The 20,657-nt window shown below is 49.8% G+C and overlaps 1 protein-coding gene across 3 annotated transcripts in view; it reads left to right on the top strand.

The window, feature by feature from the left end:
• LOC140426775 (dihydropyrimidinase-related protein 3-like) overlaps positions 1-20,657 on the top strand; it is a 281,060-nt gene that overhangs the window by 224,050 nt on the left and 36,353 nt on the right. For all 3 annotated transcript variants that reach the window (XM_072511931.1, XM_072511930.1, XM_072511932.1), the window contains exon 12: positions 5,036-5,215. In XM_072511931.1, coding sequence (XP_072368032.1) covers positions 5,036-5,215 — 180 coding nt within the window. The remainder of the gene's footprint in view (positions 1-5,035; positions 5,216-20,657) is intronic.

Raw genomic sequence — 20,657 nt, 5'->3', positions numbered from 1 at the left:
GGGAATCTGCACGTTAGAGTGAGCCTAGCTGTCTCGCTTTAATATGCAGATTTGCTTTAAAAAAAAGTGATCCCATCCACATGGGTGGGATTCACATTGCAACGTCTCACGAGATCGCTTAGATCTTGCGAGGCATTGCGAGCTGGGTAGATCCCGGGAGCGGGGTGTACGGGCTTCTATCGGCCAGGCTGTGCTGCAGTGAGCTGCTTTTTGGGTACAGCGTGGCCATTAAATCGCACCCAATGTCCTCATCTCATCAACTAACAAGTACAACAAAAAACCTTATCCAAAACACACTCCTGGAACCAGAACCTTTACTGATGCCTGTCGTTACTTAGTGTTCTGCTTTACATTAACCATTTATCATTGCTATTTCCTTCCGAAGCTGCTTGCCTCAAACCAGCTTTCTGAAACAAGTGCGCACAGCAGTCTAAATATGCACTCCTGTTTTGTGTTGACATATTTTAGCTCTGCTTGGCAGAGCATGAGGTGCTTGTTGTAGGTAGAGGGAAATCTTTATTTTGGGCATCTCGAGGGTGAAGTTCTACAACACTGGCACAACACTTGCATCGGTCGACAGGCCAGCCCGTCTGTTTTACAACCCACCGTATAATCCATTCCATTCATACCAATGGAATGGAGAATAGGGTGAGGTGTCTTACCAGGCGGTCAGTACTCTATTGCCTTTCTTTACACCTTTACATCCCTCGAGTCAGCATCAGATGCTCCTGTATTAGAAGCAATACTGTTGGATGTCCTCTATTCTTCCAGTTACCTTCTCTCCCACCCTGTTAGCTGCCCTGCAATGAACACAAAGGTGAAAATGCAGGGAGGACATAACTATCGACAGGAAATATTAGGCGGGATTCTCTGGGCTCCCAGCCACGTGTTTCCCGACAGCGGGAAGCGGCGTGCTGTTTGCCGGTGGCGGGATCCTCTGCTCCCGCCGCAGCCAATGGGAATTCCCATTGAAGCAATCCCATGCCGCAGGCAAACCCGCAGGTGGGGGTGCACTGCTGGCGGGCGGGACCAGAGAATCCCGCAGCCAGTGAATGGTCGGAGAATTCTGGCGATTGTTTTGTTTTATTGGTTATCTCTTTTTCTTAAAAGTGATTAACAGTAACCCTGGCGTACAGTTCCTGGTAGGAGCTTGATAGTCAAATTCAGTTCTGTTTTCTTTTTCTTTGAAAAAAAAATCCCCTACCACTCCTCCAACCCCGGTTGGATGTGTCAAGCTTGGGTGGCTTTAGAAGATTTCATTAACACTCGTGCTGGACCTGGTTGGCTGCCAAGAGGTACACCAATCGTGCCTGTTTCCCTCCCTCCCCCTCACCTTTCCCATTGCTCATGACTGGGGCCAAGACTGGAGTGCTTAGCCTCGCTTGGTAGCCAGAATGAAGAGCTCCAACTCTATTTGAAGTCCTTGCTGAGACTTGAGCACACAACTTACAGTGTTGCAACGGTGGACATGATGCCAGGGAACCTGACTGAATCTAAATTTGGGGCTGACTGCTCCTCTCTGCCCAGCTCGCAGTTTGAGCCTGTCACGACATTGATGCATTGCTTACCCGGAATCAAAGCCAACAGTTCTGTGTTTAGAAAAACAAAATGAATATCATGTATTCCAGATTCATCTGCAGTCCCGAGCGTAGTAACTAATCAGCTATGTGGCTGGGAAATCTCAAAGCTGAGGTGCCCCATTATTGTTTAAACTGCTTAACCATTTGTGTTTGGCCAGCTGCAGGGGGCAGCTTTGAACCTACAACTACTTTCAGTCTCTGGTTTATTGCCTAGTAAAGAGTGTTTTCTTTTTGTCTTAAAAGCATTGCTGAGGCTAATTAATCTGTGCCAGTTAGACTGCTGACTTTAAATTAAAAACAGAACTCATTCTAATGAAGGTTTCACCCAACATGTCGTTGTTGAGTACTGTCCTGTTTTTGGAGCATTTTCTGTTTTGCTTTCATAATTCTGGCACACATGCTCTCTGTTGACCGTCTTATTGGTTCTGAACTTAGTCCCCTCTTCTAAGGGAGAAACAATGATTTTTCTCCCCTCGAGTTCAGACTCTTGCTCGGGCACAGCTCCATAGCTGCCCCGCCCAATCTCTGTCACTCTAACTACAAGCCTGGGTATGAGCATGGGCAGGCTAGCCCATATGGTGGGCATCACAGTCCCCATTTCCAGTGTCCAATCCTGCCCTCATGTCAACATTTTCCCAAAGGATAATGATAAGGAGCAAGAGTTCTGATTGGCCCTCTCCCTTGCCATAATCATCTTTAATAATCTTTATTATTGTCACAAGTCGGCTTGCATTAACACTTCAATGAAGTTACTGTGGAAATCCCCAAGTCACCACACCCCGGAGTCTGTTCGGATACACAGGAGGGAGAATTCAGAATGCCCAATTCACCTAACAAGCACGTCTTTCTGGACTTCTGGGAGGAAACCGGAGCACCCGGAGGAAATCCACGCAGACACAGGGAGAATGTGCAGACTCCGCACAAACAGTGACCCAAGCGGGAATCAAACCTGGGACTCTGGCATTGTGAAGCATCAGTGCTAACCACTGTGCTACCGTGCCACCTTAGTCCGACATTGGTTGTTATGACTCTATTGCTAGCCACAGTGAAAGCAGTGAAATTAAATCGGGCACCATGTCCATTTTGTTACAGGCAGGAGAGGGGTTAATTTATGCAGCACTAATTTCCACTCTCACCTTCTGCTCGTAAACGTATAGATGTTTTTGATTTGTTTCCCCCTTTATAAGTGCGTATTGGCTTATGTCCCAAGCCCTCAATTTGGTGTGATCCAATTTCTATTAATAACCCCACAGCAAAGTGGAGATAAAGTGAACTCAAAGGGTTAGTTTATTTGCACATGCTCAAATTGCGGAAGGAGGATTACAACGTTGCCTCCATTGCATTTAAGCCATAATAGAGGGATTGATAAAATAAACATTTACAGTGCAGGGACCACAGAGAAAATAACTATTGCTTCACATGAGTCCAGAATCCAAGTCCATTGAGGAATCCAAGTCCATTGAGGAATTCCTTCATGCAGGTCAACAGGCTAAAAGCCAGTGTTGTATAATTAACTTTACACGGTGAGTTAAGCAAGCAGATATTAATCAGTTATGTAGGCGATGATACAGATGTTCTCGCAAAAAACAGTGTAGATGGGGCCAAGTTTTCGACCTGGGCAGAGTTCCTTTTCTGTGAGGCTGCTTGTAGGGTGGAAAAAAGACAGAATGATATTTTGCTGTACAGCAAGGCAATATTGCTGGTCACACAAGCTAGAGATCCAGGGCTCCCACCTTATCTTTCACAATATATGTGTATCCCTTGTCTTAAGTTCCCAAGATAGTTAAATGTTCCAACCATTAAGACTTTAAACTGGGCTTGCAGGCTCCTTTGTCCCAGCAGGGCTAGGAAAAAGGAATGTAGGAACAGGAGTAGGCCATGCAACCCATCGAGCCTGCTCCACCATTTAATATGAGCATGGTTGATCAGATACTCCAATGTCTTTTACATCCATTATCTCCATAACCCTTTATGTTTTTGGTATTTAGAAATCTATAAATCTCTGCTGTGAACATACACAATGACTGATCTTCCACAGCCCACTGGGATAGAGAATCCCCAAAATTCACGACCATTCTATATAATACATTTCTCCTCATCTCGGTCCTAAGTGGCATCCCCTTTCATTTGGAATTGGGCCCCCTTGTTCTCGACTCCTCGCCAAAGGCAAACATCTTACCTGCATCTACTCTGTCTAATCCTTTCATCATTTTGTAGGTTTCAATGAGATCACCAGTCTTTCTTCGAAACTCTAGAGAATACAGTCCCAATTTATTGAATCTCTCTTCATAAGACAGTCCAACCATTCCAGGACAAGTCTGGTGAATCTTTGTTACACCTCATAATAATAATAACAACAATGAAGTTGGCCTTTGTATAGTTTTCTCACAGGGGTTGTTAGTATCACTTCAGAGATAACGAGATGAGTCTCTGATACTACCAGGTAGTTCATTTTGTATGAGGGTCACAGATAGACGTGGTTTCCGTCATTTTAAAATATATTTTTCCAGTATTTTAAATTATATAAATTGCCATGAGGATATCTATATAAAGAATATGCAGGGTGAGGTATTAGTCCCTCAAAATCACCTGAATTTCGTGGTTCAGGACCACATTACACAAGTCGTTTATTAATTCTTTCACTGGGTGGGGTGCTCTTTCCAAGGGCTGGTGCAGACTCAATGGGCCGAATGGCCTCCTGCACTATAAATTCTATGAGATGCCTTCTTGAACCGTTGCATTTCATGTAGTGTAAGTGCACCCGCAGTGCTGTTAGGAAGGGAGTTCCAGGATTTTGACCCAATGACAGTGAAGGAACGGTGATATAGTTTCAAGTCAGGAGTTGGTTGGTTTCAGGGGAACTTTCAAGTCATGTTTTTTCCATGCATCTGCTGCCCTTTTCCTTCTAGTTGTGGGAGGTTGTGGGTTTGGAAGGTGCTGTTGAAGGAGGCATGGTCAACTCCTGCAATGCACCTTGTTGATGGTACACACTACAGCTAATGTGAGTCAGTGGTGAATAGAGTGAATGTTTATGGTGATGAATGGGATATGGATCAAGCCGCTGCTTGGTCCTAGATGGTATCAAGCTTTTTGAGTGTTCTTGCAAGCTGCATTCATCCAGGTAAGTGGAGAGAATTCCGTCATACTCCTGACTTGTGCCTTGTATGGTGGGCAGGCTGTGGGGAGTCAGGAGGTGAGTTCCTTGCCACAGAATTCCCAGCCTCCGACTTGCGCTTGCAACCATACTATTTATGCAATGCTCAAGTTTAGTTTCTGGTGAGTGGTAAGCCCCACGACGTTGATGGGGGCCCAGTCGGCTGTCTTGACTTTAATGAGAATGTTGAACCAAATGCTTAGCACTTTTGATCAGAATTTTCCATTTAGCTCTGAAAGGCTCGATATGAATGCGTGCCATTGTTAATAATTTCCTTTTAATTTTTGCATTTGTGCCTCAGGCTGCCGAATACAACATCTTTGAAGGGACGGATTTGTGTGGGGCTCCTGTAGTCATCATTAGTCAGGGGAAGATTGTGTTCGAAGATGGAAACTTGCACGTTACTCCAGGAAATGGCCGTTTTATTCCCTGCAAGCCATTTTCAGACTATGTCCACAAGCGCATCAAGGCACGGAAACAGGTAAGGAACCGACTGTCTGTGCGAATGGCCCAGGATCCACATGGTTTGAATATTTCTACAATTTCCTTCAGTCCACAATTGGCAGCTGGAGAGACATGAGGGCCTGGTCTTCCCCATTCCCCCCCCCCCCCCCCCCCCGCTCCTAATAAAACTCCCCATCTCTCTCTGCCTCTACTTCAAACCAAACTCTTTTACCAAGCTTATAGTCACTGATCCTGTTGCCAATTTAATGGATTACTATAATAATGTTGCTCTTTAGAGTCGCCAATATGATACTGAGGCTCTTTTTATGATATGATGTTATGTCCCAACAGCGTCGCCAATACTGTGGGTGTTTCTGTTTCTCTTACTGAACCACAAAGCTTTCCCGTATATCGGTCAAATGACCACACAACCAGTTAGTCAGTTCAAGTTCAAAGATGGTTTATTTACACACAAGGGTTACTTCGACATGCAAACACAATATACTACAAGTTAAACTACACCTATCAACTTAACTTCAGGCGACCGGCACTGTGCAAGTGGATAAGGCCTATAATCTTGATCTCGTGGCTGGTTTGAAGAAGTGGCTCTGTCTCTGCTGGGCTCATTCGTCAGGTACCGATCGTTGGTCTTGAACTTGGCTGTCTGGTCGTTATGCTGCAGTTGGGCTGACACAGGCCGGATTCAAAGGAGGCTAGCCCAGGCTGGGTCCAAAAGAGACTGAACACATGGCTGTGTCCCTTTTTATCCTTCTGAGTTTCGTGCTCTTTGGGGCAGTCCTTAATCTTGGGCCCAATAATTCAACAGGCTTTGATCACTGCCTTTGATTTTGGCCAATAAAGGGGCGGGTGGCTGGGTGGGTCCTGAGCGGTCATTGACCTTGGCGGTTGGGCTCTCTGAGTAAAGGGAGTGGCGCCAATCAGTCTGTGGCTGTATCGGTTTCTTGAGTGCAGTCCTATTGTTCTGGGGAAATGGGCCATCAGAATGTAAACGAGCAGGGGTTTCGATCAGGTCTAGCTACCTGGGTTGCAAATACACACAAGCTGTGTATCTGTCTGCGTCCTGTGGCCATCTCAGATGGCTACAATCCTAAAAACCACATCATATGACTAAACATCAACGTTTGTCGTGTTAGCCTCCTGTGCAGCCCGTGAAAATGATTTAACTCAATTAAAGGTGCCATATAATTGCAAGATTACATGCAAGATTACTGAGGCTAGTTTAGCACAGTGGGCTAAACAGCTGTCTTGTAATGCAGAACAAGGCAGCAGCACGGGTTCAATTCCCGTACCGGCTTCCGCGAACAGGCACCGGAATGTGGGTACTAGGGGCTTTTCACAGTAACTTCACTGAAGCCTACTTGTGACAAGCGATTATTAGATGTTGTTACTGGGATTTAAGTAAGGATCAGGTGTGAAGTTGACACATTGCTTCCGCTTGAACTGTGGAGGAACCCCACAGGACAGAGGCAGCTCTTACCTTTCCAGATCTGTGTGTATCTGGAGTGACTTAGAGTTGACTGACATTGAGTGTGAACTGCTGGTCGTGGCAATATTAGGAATAAGTTGGATGATGTATTCAGTAAATGACACAAGAAGTTTAATGCTCAACATTGAAGTGTATTTGCGGCACAGTGGTTAGCACTGCTGCCTCACAACGCCAGGGACCCGAGTTCATTTCCGGCCTCGGGTGACTGTCTGTGTGGACTTTGCACATTATCTGTGTCTGTGTGGGTTTCATCCAAGTGCACCAGTTTCCTTCCATGGTCCAAAGATGTGTAGGTTAGGTGGATTGGCCTTGCTAAATTGCCCCTTCGTGTGCAGAGATGTACAGGTGGGATGGACAGGGGAGTGGATCAGGGTGGAATACAGTTTTGGAGGGTCTGTGCAAACTCAATGGGCCGAAGGGCCTCATTATGCACTTAAGGAATTCTATGATCCTATGAAGTGTAGTTCCTCCAATGGTGACCACACTACTATTTCCCTCTGAGAGTTTCACATGCCACTCGGAAATTCTGAAAATACCTGCAAAAGCATGCCCAGTTCCTCATCTTCTGCTTTTCTGATTTCTGCAAGTAAACTAGGCTTTTCAAATTGATTCCTAACTATCATTAATTGATTTTTATGGACAGTTTGCCAGTTATATGATTTATTCTGAGAACCGACTCTGCATCTCTAGTGGAGGCAAAAGGAGATAGCAGGTTGGTTTCTGGTGTTGGATCATAATATTTGCGCGAGGCTAAGTCAGGGGCAGAAATTGGGACAGCACCCATTGTAACCACAGTATATGCATATATGGCTGGTCCAGTTCAGTTTCTGGTCAATGGTAACTCCCAGGATCAGAAACTGAACTGGACCAACCATATTAATCATGTGGCAACCAGAGCAGGTCAAAGGCGAGGAATCCTACGGCGAGTAACTCACCTCCTGACCCACTAACGTCTTCTACCATCTATAAGGCATAAATCAGAAGTGTGATGGAATATTCTCAACTTGCCTGGATGAGTGCAGCTGCAACAACACTCCGAGGTTCAACACCATCCAGGACAAAGCAGTCCACCTGATTGCTATCCCGTCCACAAACATTCAATCCCTCCACCACGATGAACAGTGGCAGCTGTGTGTACCATCTACAAGATGCACTACAGGAACTCGCCAAGGTTCTTTAGGCAGCACCTTCCAAACCCCACGACGGCTACCATCTAGAAGGACATGTGCAGCAGATACCTGGGAACCGCACCAACTGGAGGTTCCCCTCTAAGTCACTCACCATCCCAACTTGGAAATATATTGCCATTCCTTCACTGTGGCTGGGTCAAAATCCTGGACTGTCCTCTGTAACTGCACAGTGGGTGTACCTATGCTTTAGGGGCTGCAGGGGTTCAAGAAGGCACTTCACCGCCACCTTCTGAAGGGCGACTAAGGATGGTAATTAATTCTGGCCTAACCTGCAGCGCCCACATCCCATAAATCAACTTAAAAAATGATGTTGATATTAAGGGATTCAGCGATGATAATGCCATTAAATGTCAAGGGAAAATGGTTTGATTCTCTTTATTGGAGTTGATCATTGCCTGGCACTTGTGTGTTACTTGCATTTATCAACCCAAGCCTGGATATTATCCTGGTCTTTCTGCATTTGGACATGGACTGCTTCAGTATCTGAAGAGTCATGAACGGTACTGAACATTGTGCAATCATCTACGGATGTCCCCAGTTCTGCCCTTACGATGGAGGGAAGGCCATTGATGAAACAGCTGAAGATGGGTCACTCGGAGATGACCTGCAACAACCACATCCATTTTCCTTTGTGCTGGGAATGACTTCAACCAGTGAAGAGATTTTGACCTGATTCCCATTGACTCCTGTTTTGCGAGGGCTCCTTGATGACACACTCGTTCAAATGATGCCTTGATGTCATGTCAATGGTAGTCACCCTCACCTCACCTCTTCAAATCAGCTCCTTTGTCCACGTTTGAACCCAGGCTGTAATGAACTCAGGAGCTGAGTGACCCTGGTGGAAACCAAACTGAGCATCAGTGAGCAGGTTATTGTTAAGTAAGTGCTGCTTCATGGCGCTGTTGATGACTCCTTCCATCATTTTACTGATGATCAAGAGCATGATGTGGTGGTAATTGGATGGTTGGATTTGTCCTGCTTCTTGTGGACAGGACATAGTTCAGCAATTTTCCACATTGCTGGGTGGATACCAGTGTTGTATCTGTACTGGAACAGCTTGACTAGGGATGTGGCTAGTGCTGAAGCACAAGTCTTCAGTACTATGGCTGGAATATAGACGTTCCCCCAGAGTGTATACAGGGCCTGACATTCCTCCAGAGTGTATACATGGCCTGACGTCCCCCCAGAGTGTATACAGGGCCTGACGTCCCCCCAGAGTGTATACAGGGCCTGACGTCCCCCCAGAGTGTATACAGTGCCTGACGTTCCCCCATAGTGTACACGGGGCCTGAAGTTTCCCCAGAGTGTATACAGGGCCTGACGTCCCCCCAGAGTGTATACAGTGCCTGACGTTCCCCCATAGTGTATACGGGGCCTGACATTTCCCCAGAGTGTATACGGGGCCTGACGTTTCCCCAGAGTGTATACGGGGCCTGACGTTCCCCTAGAGTGTATACAGGGCCTGACATCCACCTAGTGCGTACAGGGCCTGACGTTCCCTCAGAGTGCATACAGGACCTGATATTCCCCTTGCGTGTGTACATAGCGTACCCCGACGGTCACCAAGACACAGTCTCCCTCAGGGACCCTCTGCCCCGGCGCCACCCTACCTTCCCCCAGCGCACCCCACCACACCTGATGCTCCCCTCAAGTGTGTAAAGGGCTAGACATTCCCCTCGAGTGTATGCATGGCCTGACGCTCACTTCAAGTGTGTACAGAGCCTGACATCCCCGAGAGTGTGTAGAGAGCCTGACATTCCAGTTGACCATTAGGTACAGGAGCAGAATGTGGTCAATCGTCCCATCAAGTCTGCTCCACCATTTGATTATGGCTGATACATTTCTCATCCCCATTCGCTGGCCTTTTCCCCGTAACCCCTAATCCACTTATTAATCAAGAACCTATTGATGCTCTATCAATTACGACGAGACAAGAGTAGAGAGTAATCGAGGCTTTATTACGCAGAGATGTGTGGCCTCCTACAGCTGCTGCTGAAATGGCTGCAGTTCGGAGAGCACACACATGTATACTCCGCTTACTGGGCGGAGCCAGCAGGCAGGGATCTACCCCCGTACCTGTAGTACAGGGGCCTTACCGTAATACCCTCGTATGCAGTGCAGTATATACAATCTAATACAACAGTGGTGACTACCACATGCACCACCTGTTAAAAATGAGTGCAGTGGGGGAGGTGGAAAACTATTTACATACAGGTTGTCATTAAAGTTTCAGAGAAGGATACAAATTTAGACAGTCGGGTGCCTTGATCCGTCGTTGAGAGTGCCGCAGTGCTGGTGGCGAGTCAGGCGTCGGCTCGGTCGTCGGTGACTCCGGGAGCGTGTCGACATCCTCTTCATCCCCGGGTGGGACCAAGGGTAGGACGGATTGTCCTGGAGCAGAGGCTGTGGTGGGGTGCGCTGGGGGAAGGTAGGGTGGCGCCGGGGCAGAGGGTCCCTGAGGGAGACTGTGTCTTGGTGACCGTCGGGGTACGCTATGTAGGCATACTGCGGGTTTGCGTGGAGTAGCTGTACCCTCTCAACCAACGGGTCCGCCTTGTGGAGCCACACGTGCTTGCGGAGGAGAACGGGTCCTGGAGATGCCAGCCACGTTAGGAGCGAAACCCCGGAGGTGGACTTCCTGGGGAAGGCAAAGAGACGTTCATGGGGGGTTTCGTTAGTCGCGGTGCACAGGAGCGACCAAAAGGACTGAAGTGTGTTGGGGAGGGCCTCCTGCCAGCGGGAGGCCGGGAGATTTCTGGACTGTTGGGCCAACTGGACGGCCTTCCAGACCGTCCCATTCTCCCGCTCCACCTGCCCGTTTCCCCGGGGTTTGTAGCTGGTCGTCCTGCTCGAGGCAATGCCCCTGTTCAGCAGGTACTGGCGCAGCTCATCGCTCATAAATGAGGATCCCCGGTCGCTGTGGACGTAAGCGGGGAAACCGAACAGAGCGAAGATGGTGTTGAGGACTTTGATGACGGTGGCAGACGTAATATCGGGGCATGGGATGGCGAAGGGGAATCTGGAATATTCGCCGGCCACATTGAGAAAATACGTGTTGCGGTCGGTGGAGGGGAGGGGCCCTTTGAAGTCCACACTGAGACGTTCAAAGGGGCGGGAGGCCTTCACCAGGCGCGCACGGTCTGGCCGATAGAAGGGTGGTTTATACTCTGCGCAGACCTGGCAGTCTCTGGTGACAGCCCTGACTTCCTCGATGGAGTAGGGCAGATTGCGGGCCTTAATGAAGTGATAAAAGCGGGTGACCCCTGGGTGACAGAGATCGTCGTGCAGGGTCTGGAGTCGGTCCACTTGTGCGCTGGCACATGTACCTCGGGACAGGGCATCGGGGGGCTCGTTGAGCTTACCGGGGCGATACAAAACCTCTTAATTAAAGGTGGAGAGCTCAATCCTCCACCACAAGATCTTATCATTTTTTATCTTACCCCGCTGTGTGTTGTTAAACATGAAGGCAACCGACCATTGGTCTGTGAGGAGAGTGAATCTCCTGCCGGCCAGGTAATGCCTCCAGTGCCGCACGATAGCTTGGGCCTCCTTTTCGACGGAGGAGTGCCGAATTTCGGAGGCATGGAGGGTGCAGGAAAAGAATGCCATGGGCCTGCCTGCCTGGTTGAGGGAGGCGGCCAGAGCGACGTCTGATGCATCGCTCTCGACTTGGAAGGGGAGCGTCTCATCGACCGCGTGCATCACGGCTGTGGCGATGCGGCCTTGATACGGTTGAAGGCCTGGTGAGCCTCGGCCGCCAGTGGGAAACCGGTGGAGTGGGTGAGTGGGCAGACCTTGTCCGCATAGTTAGGGACCCACTGGGCGTAGTACGAAAAGAACCGCAGGCATCGTTTGAGGGCCTTGGGACAGTGGGGAAGGGGGAGATCCATGAGGGGGCACATGCAATCGGGGTCGGGCTCTAGAACTCCGTTCTGAACCACAGAGCCGAGGATGGCTAATCGGTTTGTGCTGAACACACACTTCTCCTTGTTGTAGATTAGGTTGAGGAGTTTGGCAGTGTAGAGAAATTTGGAAAGGTTAGCGTTGTGGTCCTGCTGGTCGTGGCCGCAGATGGTGACGTTATCCAGGTATGGGAAAGTGGCCCGCAGTCCGTACCGGTCAACCATTCGGTCCATCTCCTGTTGGAAGACCGAGACCCCGTTAGTGACACCGAAGGAAACCCTAAGGAAATGGTAAAGGCGGCCGTCCGCTTCAAATGCAGTGTACGGGCGGTCCGCCTTGCGAATGGGGAGCTGGTGGTAGGCAGATTTCAGGTCTACTGTCGAGAAGACCCGGTACTGTGCAATCTGATTGACCATATCAGATATGCGTGGGAGGGGGTACGCGCCGAGCTGTGTGTACCGATTGATGATCTGACTGTAGTCAACGACCATTCTGTTTTTCTCCCCGGTTTTCACCACTACCACTCGGGCTCTCCAGGGGCTGTTGCTGGCCTCGATGATACCTTCCCGCAGCAGCCGCTGGACCTCAGACCTGATGAAGGTTCTGTCCTGGGCCCTGTACCGTCTGCTCCTGGTGGCGACGGCTTTGCAATCCGGGGTGAGGTTTGCAAACAGAGAAGGCGGGTCGACCTCGAGGGTCGTGAGGCCGCCTACAGTATGGGGTGGTAGGGGCCCGCCAAATTTCAGGGTTAGGCTCTGGAGGTTGCACTGAAAGTCCAAGCCGAGTAGCAATATAGCAGCACCCACGGGCCGCATGTCATCTGAGGCAAGGATGATGGCAGCGCCCACTGGCCACACACGGGGGGTGCAGGGACAATAGCGGCGATTGAGCGAGCCTGGCACACTGCAGTAAAATGTCCTTTCTTGCCGCAGGCCTTGCAGTGCGTGCTCCGCGCTGGGCAGCGCTGCCGGGGGTGTTTTGTCTGTCCACAGAAGTAGCACTTGGGTCCCCCGGCATTGGTTGGCTGCCGCGTGGCACAGGCGTGGGGTTGGCTGGGGGCGATTGCTGATGGGGTCCACGATGGGATGGCTGCTGGCGGGGTCCACAATGCCCAGGATGGGTGGGGTCGGAGGAATACACCTGTACGTTGCCTGAGGCGACTGTAAGCGAGAGCGCTAGTTTCTTGGTCGCCGCTAGGTCAAGCGTAGCCCCTTCGAAGAGGCGCTGGCGGATGTAGGCCGACCCTATGCCCGTAATGAACGCGTCTCTCATTAGCAGGTTACAATGTTCAGTGGCCGAAACGGCCTGGCAATCACAGTCTCTCACCAGGGCGAGCAGGGCACGCCAGAAATCTTCCACACACTCACCGGGAAGTTGGTGCCGCGTGGACAGGAGGTGTCTTAAAGGCATTCAATGACTTGGTCTCTACAGCCTTCTCCGGCAATGAGTTCCACAGATTTACCATCCAATGGCTGAAGAAATTCTTCCTCAAATCAGTTGTAAAAGATAGTCCCTTCAGTCTGAGGCTGTTCCCTTGTGTTCTAGTCTCTACCACCGGTGGAAACATCTTTTCCACGTCCACTCCACGTGAACGGCCTCAACAGTACCTGTCGCTCAACATTTCTTTGTATCATCAGCAAACTTGGCAACAATGCCCTCATTTCCTTCTTCCAGATCCTTAATGTATATCATGAATAGCTGTGTCCCAACACTGACCCCTGCGGAATACCACTTGATGTGTTAGGCAGGTAGGTTCGATGTGGACTGCGCTCGATGCAGGGAAGCTAGAAACAGACATCTAACACTGGAGAAGATCCAACACTGTTTTATTCAACGATAGAACTGATATACATATTCAGCTGTGGGTCGACACTATACTGAACTGAGTGGAGACCTTGTAGTAGCCTGACCAGACTTACTAGCTACCGCATGGTGTTTGCACTGTGCTAGCTTGTGGACTCTGACTGTCTCAGTGGCTGAGTCCAGAGAGAGCGGGAAACCTAGTGCCCTCTGGCTTTATAGTGGTCGTGTCCTGTCTGGTGATTGGCTGCACTGTGTTGTGTGCTTACTGGTCATCCTGTGTGTCAATCATTGCCTGTCTGCATCTCATTATATACATGCGTGGATATTATGACACCACTGGTTGCCATCCTGAAAAGACCCCTTTATCCCCACTCTCTACCTTCTGCCAGTTAGCCAATCTTCTGTCCATGCCAGTGCCTTGCCCCTAACACAATGGGCTCTTATCTTATTTAGCAGCCTCCTGTGTGGCACTTTGTCAAAGGCTTTCTGGAAATCCAAAGAGATCAAGTCCACTGGTTCTCCTTTGTCTAACTTCCTCATTACCTCCTCAAAGAATTCTAACAGATTTTTCAGGCATGACATCCCCTTGCTAAAGTCGTGCTGATTCATCCCTACCTTATCATGCACTTCCAACTATCCTGCAATCTCAGCCTTAATAATGGACTCTAGAATCTTTTAAATGCCCAAAGTCAGGCTAACCGCCCTATAATTTCCTGTCTTCTGTCTTCCTCCCTTTTTCAACAGGTGCATTTCATTAGCCATTTTCCAGTCCTCTGGGACCTTCCCTGAATCCAGTGATTCCTGAATGATCACCACCAATGCCTGCACAATCGCTTCAACCATCTCCTTCAGATCACTGGGATGAAATCCATCCAGACCGGGTGATTCCCCTCGATTGTTTACAGGACACGACAACTCCTGGAATGCGCGCAGGGCCCGACCCTCCCCTGGGAGTGCGCGCAGGGCCCGACCCTCCCCTGGGAGTGCGCGCAGGGCCCGACCCTCCCCTGGGAGTGCGCGCAGGTCCCGACCCTCCCCTGGGAGTGCGCGCAGGTCCCGACCCTCCCCTGGGAGTGCGCGCAGGTCCCGACCCTCCCCTGGGAGTGCGCGCAGGTCCCGACCCTCCCCTGGGAGTGCGCGCAGGTCCCGACCCTCCCCTGGGAGTGCGCGCAGGGCCCGACCCTCCCCTGGGAGTGCGCGCAGGGCCCGACCCTCCCCTGGGAGTGCGCGCAGGGCCCGACCCTCCCCTGGGAGTGCGCGCAGGGCCCGACCCTCCCCTGGGAGTGCGCGCAGGGCCCGACCCTCCCCTGGGAGTGCGCGCAGGGCCCGACCCTCCCCTGGGAGTGCGCGCAGGGCCCGACCCTCCCCTGGGAGTGCGCGCAGGGCCCGACCCTCCCCTGGGAGTGCGCGCAGGGCCCGACCCTCCCCTGGGAGTGCGCGCAGGGCCCGACCCTCCCCTGGGAGTGCGCGCAGGGCCCGACCCTCCCCTGGGAGTGCGCGCAGGGCCCGACCCTCCCCTGGGAGTGCGCGCAGGGCCCGACCCTCCCCTGGGAGTGCGCGCAGGGCCCGTCTCCCCCAGAGTGTGTACTCATGCAGGGATCCCGGGCGGGATTCTCTCAGCCCGATGCCGGACCGGTGAATCCCCGCGACCGGCGCAAATCGCGTCAAGCCGCTCTGATGCCGGCATGCAATTCTCCACAGAGTGGAGAATCGGTGCCATTGGCCGTGGCGTGGTTGGCGCGGCGCCGGTCGAGCGGCCCCCCCCCCCCCCGCCGATTCTCGGCCCGGGATGAGTCGGGGAGGGGCCTGTGGGGAGGGAGGGGGGGTCCGACCCCCGGGGAAGGGGGGGGTTGCCTCTGATGTGGCCTGGCCCGCGATCGGAGCCCACCGGTCAGTGGGCTGGCCTCTCTGGCTGGGGCCTCCTTTCTTCCGTGCCGGCCCCTGTAGCCCTGCGTCAAGTTGCGTTGGGGCCAGCGCGTTGAAGGGAGCCACTGCGCATTCGCTCGTTGGCGCCGGTGCCACTGCGCATGCGCGGAACCCGCGGCGCCCAGTTGACGCCAGGATCAGCAGCTGGAGCAGCATGAGTGCTATGCTGACCCCTGTAGAGGCGAGAATTGCTGTTCCTGAGGCCGTGTTGACGCCGTGGAGAAACACGACGGTTTCTCGACGGCGTCAACACGGCCTCAGGATCAGAGAATCCCGCCCGCCATCTCCGCCCATGACATTTCCAGTCAAAGCTCAACTAATGTTCAGATCGTATCTCAATCTATGACTTTGCAATCTCATTTGTGAAGCCAGGTTTCTGGCGCTAACAATAAAGGCGGTTCAGGAGGACATCATTTAGGTCTTCCTGTTACAGGAATCATGGCCGATCTACACGCTGGATACCCATATCTGCCCTTGTGCTACTCCCTCAATACTTTTGCTGGACAGAAATCAATCGATCAATTTTAAAATGGTGATTGATCTCACACCACTTGTGGTTTTGGAAGGGAGGTCGAAGCATCTTTGCTCGTAGGTGTTTGTCCTTGAATGTCCTTGAAATCACAATCGACGCGGGTGTGGAGAATGGGCGTCGATGCCGAAATCCAGCGCAATGCCGTTCTCACGATTCTCCCATCCCCGGAGAATCACCGCGAAACACGCGCGGTCTACGCGGCGCAGGTAGGGTGCCATTGATGGAGGTCCCCGCGGCGATTCTCCAAGTGTAACTGGCCGAGTTTCCGACGGCGTGGTTCTCTCATGGTCCCACCCATTGGGAACTCGGCGTGGCACTGCGGACTCAGTCCGCGGCCGCCCTGGTGGGGGGCGGGGGCATATGTAGTTACATTTTGTACCTTCTGTTGCCCTATTATGTATTTTCTTTTATTTCCCTTTCTTTTCATGTACTTAATGATCTGTTGAGCTGTTCGCAGAAAAATAATTTTCACGGTACCTCGGTACACGTGACAATAAACAAATCCAATCCAATCCTTCATGGGGAGGCCTCACAGATGGCCTGGCTATTGATCGGGGACCACCGATTGGCAGGTGCGCGTGATCTCGGGGGGTGGGGCCTATCTTTTTGGTGCCGGTCCGCGGTGTGCGTCCACCATGTCATGCGGGGCGGCCGCCGCAGGCCGACGCCGTGCGCATGCACGGATCCCCGACCGGAAGTGCAGGGCCCCTTATCGGCAGCTGGAGCTGGAGGAATACTCCGGAGCCTTGCTCGCCCCCTCCAGGCAGGAGAATCACTCTGGATTTTCTTCAGGAAAGTTATTGGAGAATCCCACCCCTGATTTTTAGTCTGCGCCACCGAGTAGACTTCAAAACTGGCAGAAATAGTTTTTCGCTATCTGCCCTACTTGTTCTGCTTAATGCCCTGAAACTTTCATCAAATCACCCCTTATCCTTCTAAATTGCTGGAGTACAATGCTGGTTTATGCACTCTCTCCTTACGATTTTTTCCTCCGAATCCAGTGATCATTCCGATGTTACTCCAGGTCTGCCTTCCAATTTACAGGAATAAAATGAAACCACTACACTAATTCCAGCAGTCACCAGAGATGTGATTAACTGATCCAGCCACATCTGGATTCCAGGTTGCGTTAGTGTTTGTAATGTCCCTGCTGTTTCTGTTGATTCCTGCCTTTTGATTGTCCCATATTTGATCTGTCCCTGTCAATTGCTCATTTTTAACTTGCTTCACTTGCAGTGTTTGATATGCTTCAGTCTCCATTGTGATGTTTGCGATATGTGGGTGTCTGACATGTTTCCGTCTGCAAATCTTACCTTGCGTGACATCCTCCCCACCTGCTCATTGTTCCATACGTAACATAGAACCTTGCTCTGATTCTATCTTCAACCCCGAAAATGGTCGAATTTGGGCCATGTGTGCTCCACATTTCTCCGACCCTCACAACTCCCCACTCCCCACACAACTCCCCACTCCCCACACAACCCCACCCCGCCAAAACCTCTGACTGCCCCCTCGAAAGCTTTCGGCAAGACCCCTAAAACCTCCAATCTCTCTCTCAGCACACCAAGGCTTCTGATCTCGCACCCATCATTCCAAAGACCCCTGTGATCCCCTCCTCAGGCATGCGAATCACCCTACATGCCTTCAGAATGACCCCTTCCCTCCCCTGCCCCACCCTGTCAACACTCCATGGAATGCTGGGACCCAATCCCTTCCCCACTTGGGCTAAGTGCCCTCCCTGAGCCAGTAGCTTTTCCCGGACTGCTTGTCATCTCCATAACAAGCAGGGAACCACGTCTTCTCTGCATTACCATCCCCCCACTTCCACATTGCCCCAGTTAGTTGGTGGATTAGTTAAAATCCCACAACTCTTGCCCCTCAAGTCTGTATTTCATCTGTTACAGCTCGCACCTCCTGCTGTGATGCCATTCTGTGCTTGGCTTGAACTTGTATCCGGATGTGACGAAAACATCATAAAAATCTTCCATGATAATTATTAGATTATTTCAACTTTGATGGACATGTTAATAGATTGTTCATAAAATGTGGCGTGGGAGAAATCATCCAACCCTCAGTTTCTAATGATATTCTGTGTTTTTAATTTGAAGTCAGCAGCACTTGACCACAAAAGTAGAGCAGCATTCTGAATAAACATAATTTGACAGATTAGGAGAGTGTATCACATTACTGACTGTTGCTGCTGATCTAGGCGTCACTGCACACGAGAGACTGCAGCCTTTGTGCATTAAGATTGAACCCAATAGCTCCCTCACTCAAAACCTTTCATTTCACTTGAAGAAAAAGCCAAATATCCCCCCCCCCCCCCCCCTGCTCATTTTTCATTGCAATAACTCATGTCAAACAATGCATTTATTGCCCCCTGTGGAAAACATCAAATGACAGAACCCTGAGAGCCTTGAAATCCTGTGTAGGGAAAGGGAGAAATGGTTTTGCTGAAGTTTTTCCAATCCTGGAATGTATCAGGTGACAATATATTTAATGTTGACTGTGGAGATTTGTTGTCATTTTTATCTGTCAGGATTTAGCGGGATATATACATTGTTAGTAATTATTGGAATAGAGTGACCCTGATGCCCCGGACACCCAATAGAATTTTGTCTTTGTAAATATGGAGTTGAATTGTCTGCACAAGCTCACTAACATCATGCAATGGGAGCACAGCTCACATCCTATAGCATTGGCTGTTACTTTCAACAGTTAGGTGGCCTTTGCTACCAGAAGCTTCCTCGATGCAGTACTTGCTGAATTCAATGAACTGACCCATAAACAAGATCTCCATGCAGGCTTGATCCTCATTCTGTGCAGACTTGAGGTGAAATCCAGTAGGATTGTGCTCTGTGCTCCTGGGCTGGGGAAGAGAACATATAGCCTTGGGATTCCTGCTGCTGATCACAGTCCAGTCTTTAACCGTCTGGGGACTGTACTTGTGTGTGGTTAACCACTGTAATAGGAGATGCAAGGTAGGACCTGCACTACAGGTTCGCCGGTAGCTCCTGCCGGCTGGCTCCGCCCACGGAGAACTGTATAAATATGCATGACCTCCAGTGCCCTGCCATTTCGCCAGCTGCAGCAGGAGACCACGCATCTGACTGTAATAAAGCCAACAGTTGTACCCAAATTTAGTCTTTGTGCAATTGATCGTGCATCATTGTGTACAGGCAATAGCTCTGTTTCCTTGCTTGCAATTGGCCAGCCTGGTGGCACTGTCCAGTTGGGCAGGGAACCAAAGGTTGGCCATTTGTGAGGGTGTGAGGCAACATGTGCAGAAGAGGAAAGGAGAAAATAAGAAGAACCATGAAAAATATTAACATTCCATGATTTATGTAGTTAATTAGACTAGCGTATTTACTCAAAAGTTCTTAATCCCTACAATAACAGACATAATCTGAAAAAAAATGAGCTAAACAAAAATAACTTTCAATTCTATAGCACCTTTAGCGAAGTAAGATATCCCAAGGTGCGCATTGGCAGTTAACAGATAGACAACAAGCCAAATATGGAGACATTAGGACAGGTGATAAACCACCTGGCTGGCTTAAAGAAGCATTTTAAACTAGGAAATAGGATTGGAGAGGTTTTTGGAGGAAATTCCAGAAGTTAGGCCCTGTGATGCTGAAGGTGCCCACTCCAATGCCAGAGTGAAGGAAATGGGGAATTCACAAGAGGCCAGAGTTTGAGAAACACAAATCTCTCAGATGGTTGTCAGGCTGGGAGAGGTCACCGAGATGAGGAGAACAGAGGATGTGGATGGATTCAAACACCAGGGTGAGAATTTTTTTAATCAATTTGATGCCATAACTAAGGGCATCAAAAGTTCTCTTGATTCAGGAACTCAGATTGGAAAATTCCCCATGTCATTCTGCAATTTAAGAGATTTGAGAGAGAGTGAGAAAAAGAAACCAGGGGGATTATAGGCCGGTTAGCCTAACATCTGTTGTCAGGAAATGACTGAATTCTCAAAATAAGGATAGGGTGACTGAACACTTGTATGGACTTCCAGAAAGCATTTGACAAAGAGACTGTGAGCTAAAGTTGCAGCTTATGAAATTAAGGACTTGTTGAGGAGATTGGTTGAGTAGCTGTAAGAGAGGAATGAAAATGGGAAGGTACGCTATTTGGCAAGACATGACAAGTGGTGTTACATAGGGATCTTTATTGGAGCCTCAACTATTCACTGTTCCATTAACAACGGAGGTGAGGCGATGAAAATCTACATATCTGAATTTGCTAATGACACAAAGATTGGTGGCAATTTAAACAGTGTAGTTGGAAGCATAAAATTCACTTAGAAAAATATGAACATTAAGAAATTAAGTGAATGAGTAAAACTGTTGCAAATAAATTTCAGCATGGGCTAATGGATTTTGTTTATTGTCACATGTACCGAGGTACAGTGAAAAGTATTTTTCTGCGAGCAGCTCAACAGATCATTAAGTACATGGAAAGTAAAGGAAATAAAAGAAAATACATAATAGGGCAACACAACATATACAATGTAACTACATAAGCACTGGCATCGGATGAAGCATACAGGGTGTAGTGTTAATGAGGTCAGTCCATGTTTTGGAGTCTGGTAACAGCGGGGAAGAAGCTGTTT

This window comes from Scyliorhinus torazame, chromosome 7 (genome assembly GCF_047496885.1).
Source record: "Scyliorhinus torazame isolate Kashiwa2021f chromosome 7, sScyTor2.1, whole genome shotgun sequence".
NCBI classification, from domain to species: domain Eukaryota; kingdom Metazoa; phylum Chordata; class Chondrichthyes; order Carcharhiniformes; family Scyliorhinidae; genus Scyliorhinus; species Scyliorhinus torazame.
The sequence above is the reverse complement of the archived record's forward strand: the minus strand, read 5'-3'. Positions and strand labels throughout refer to the sequence as shown.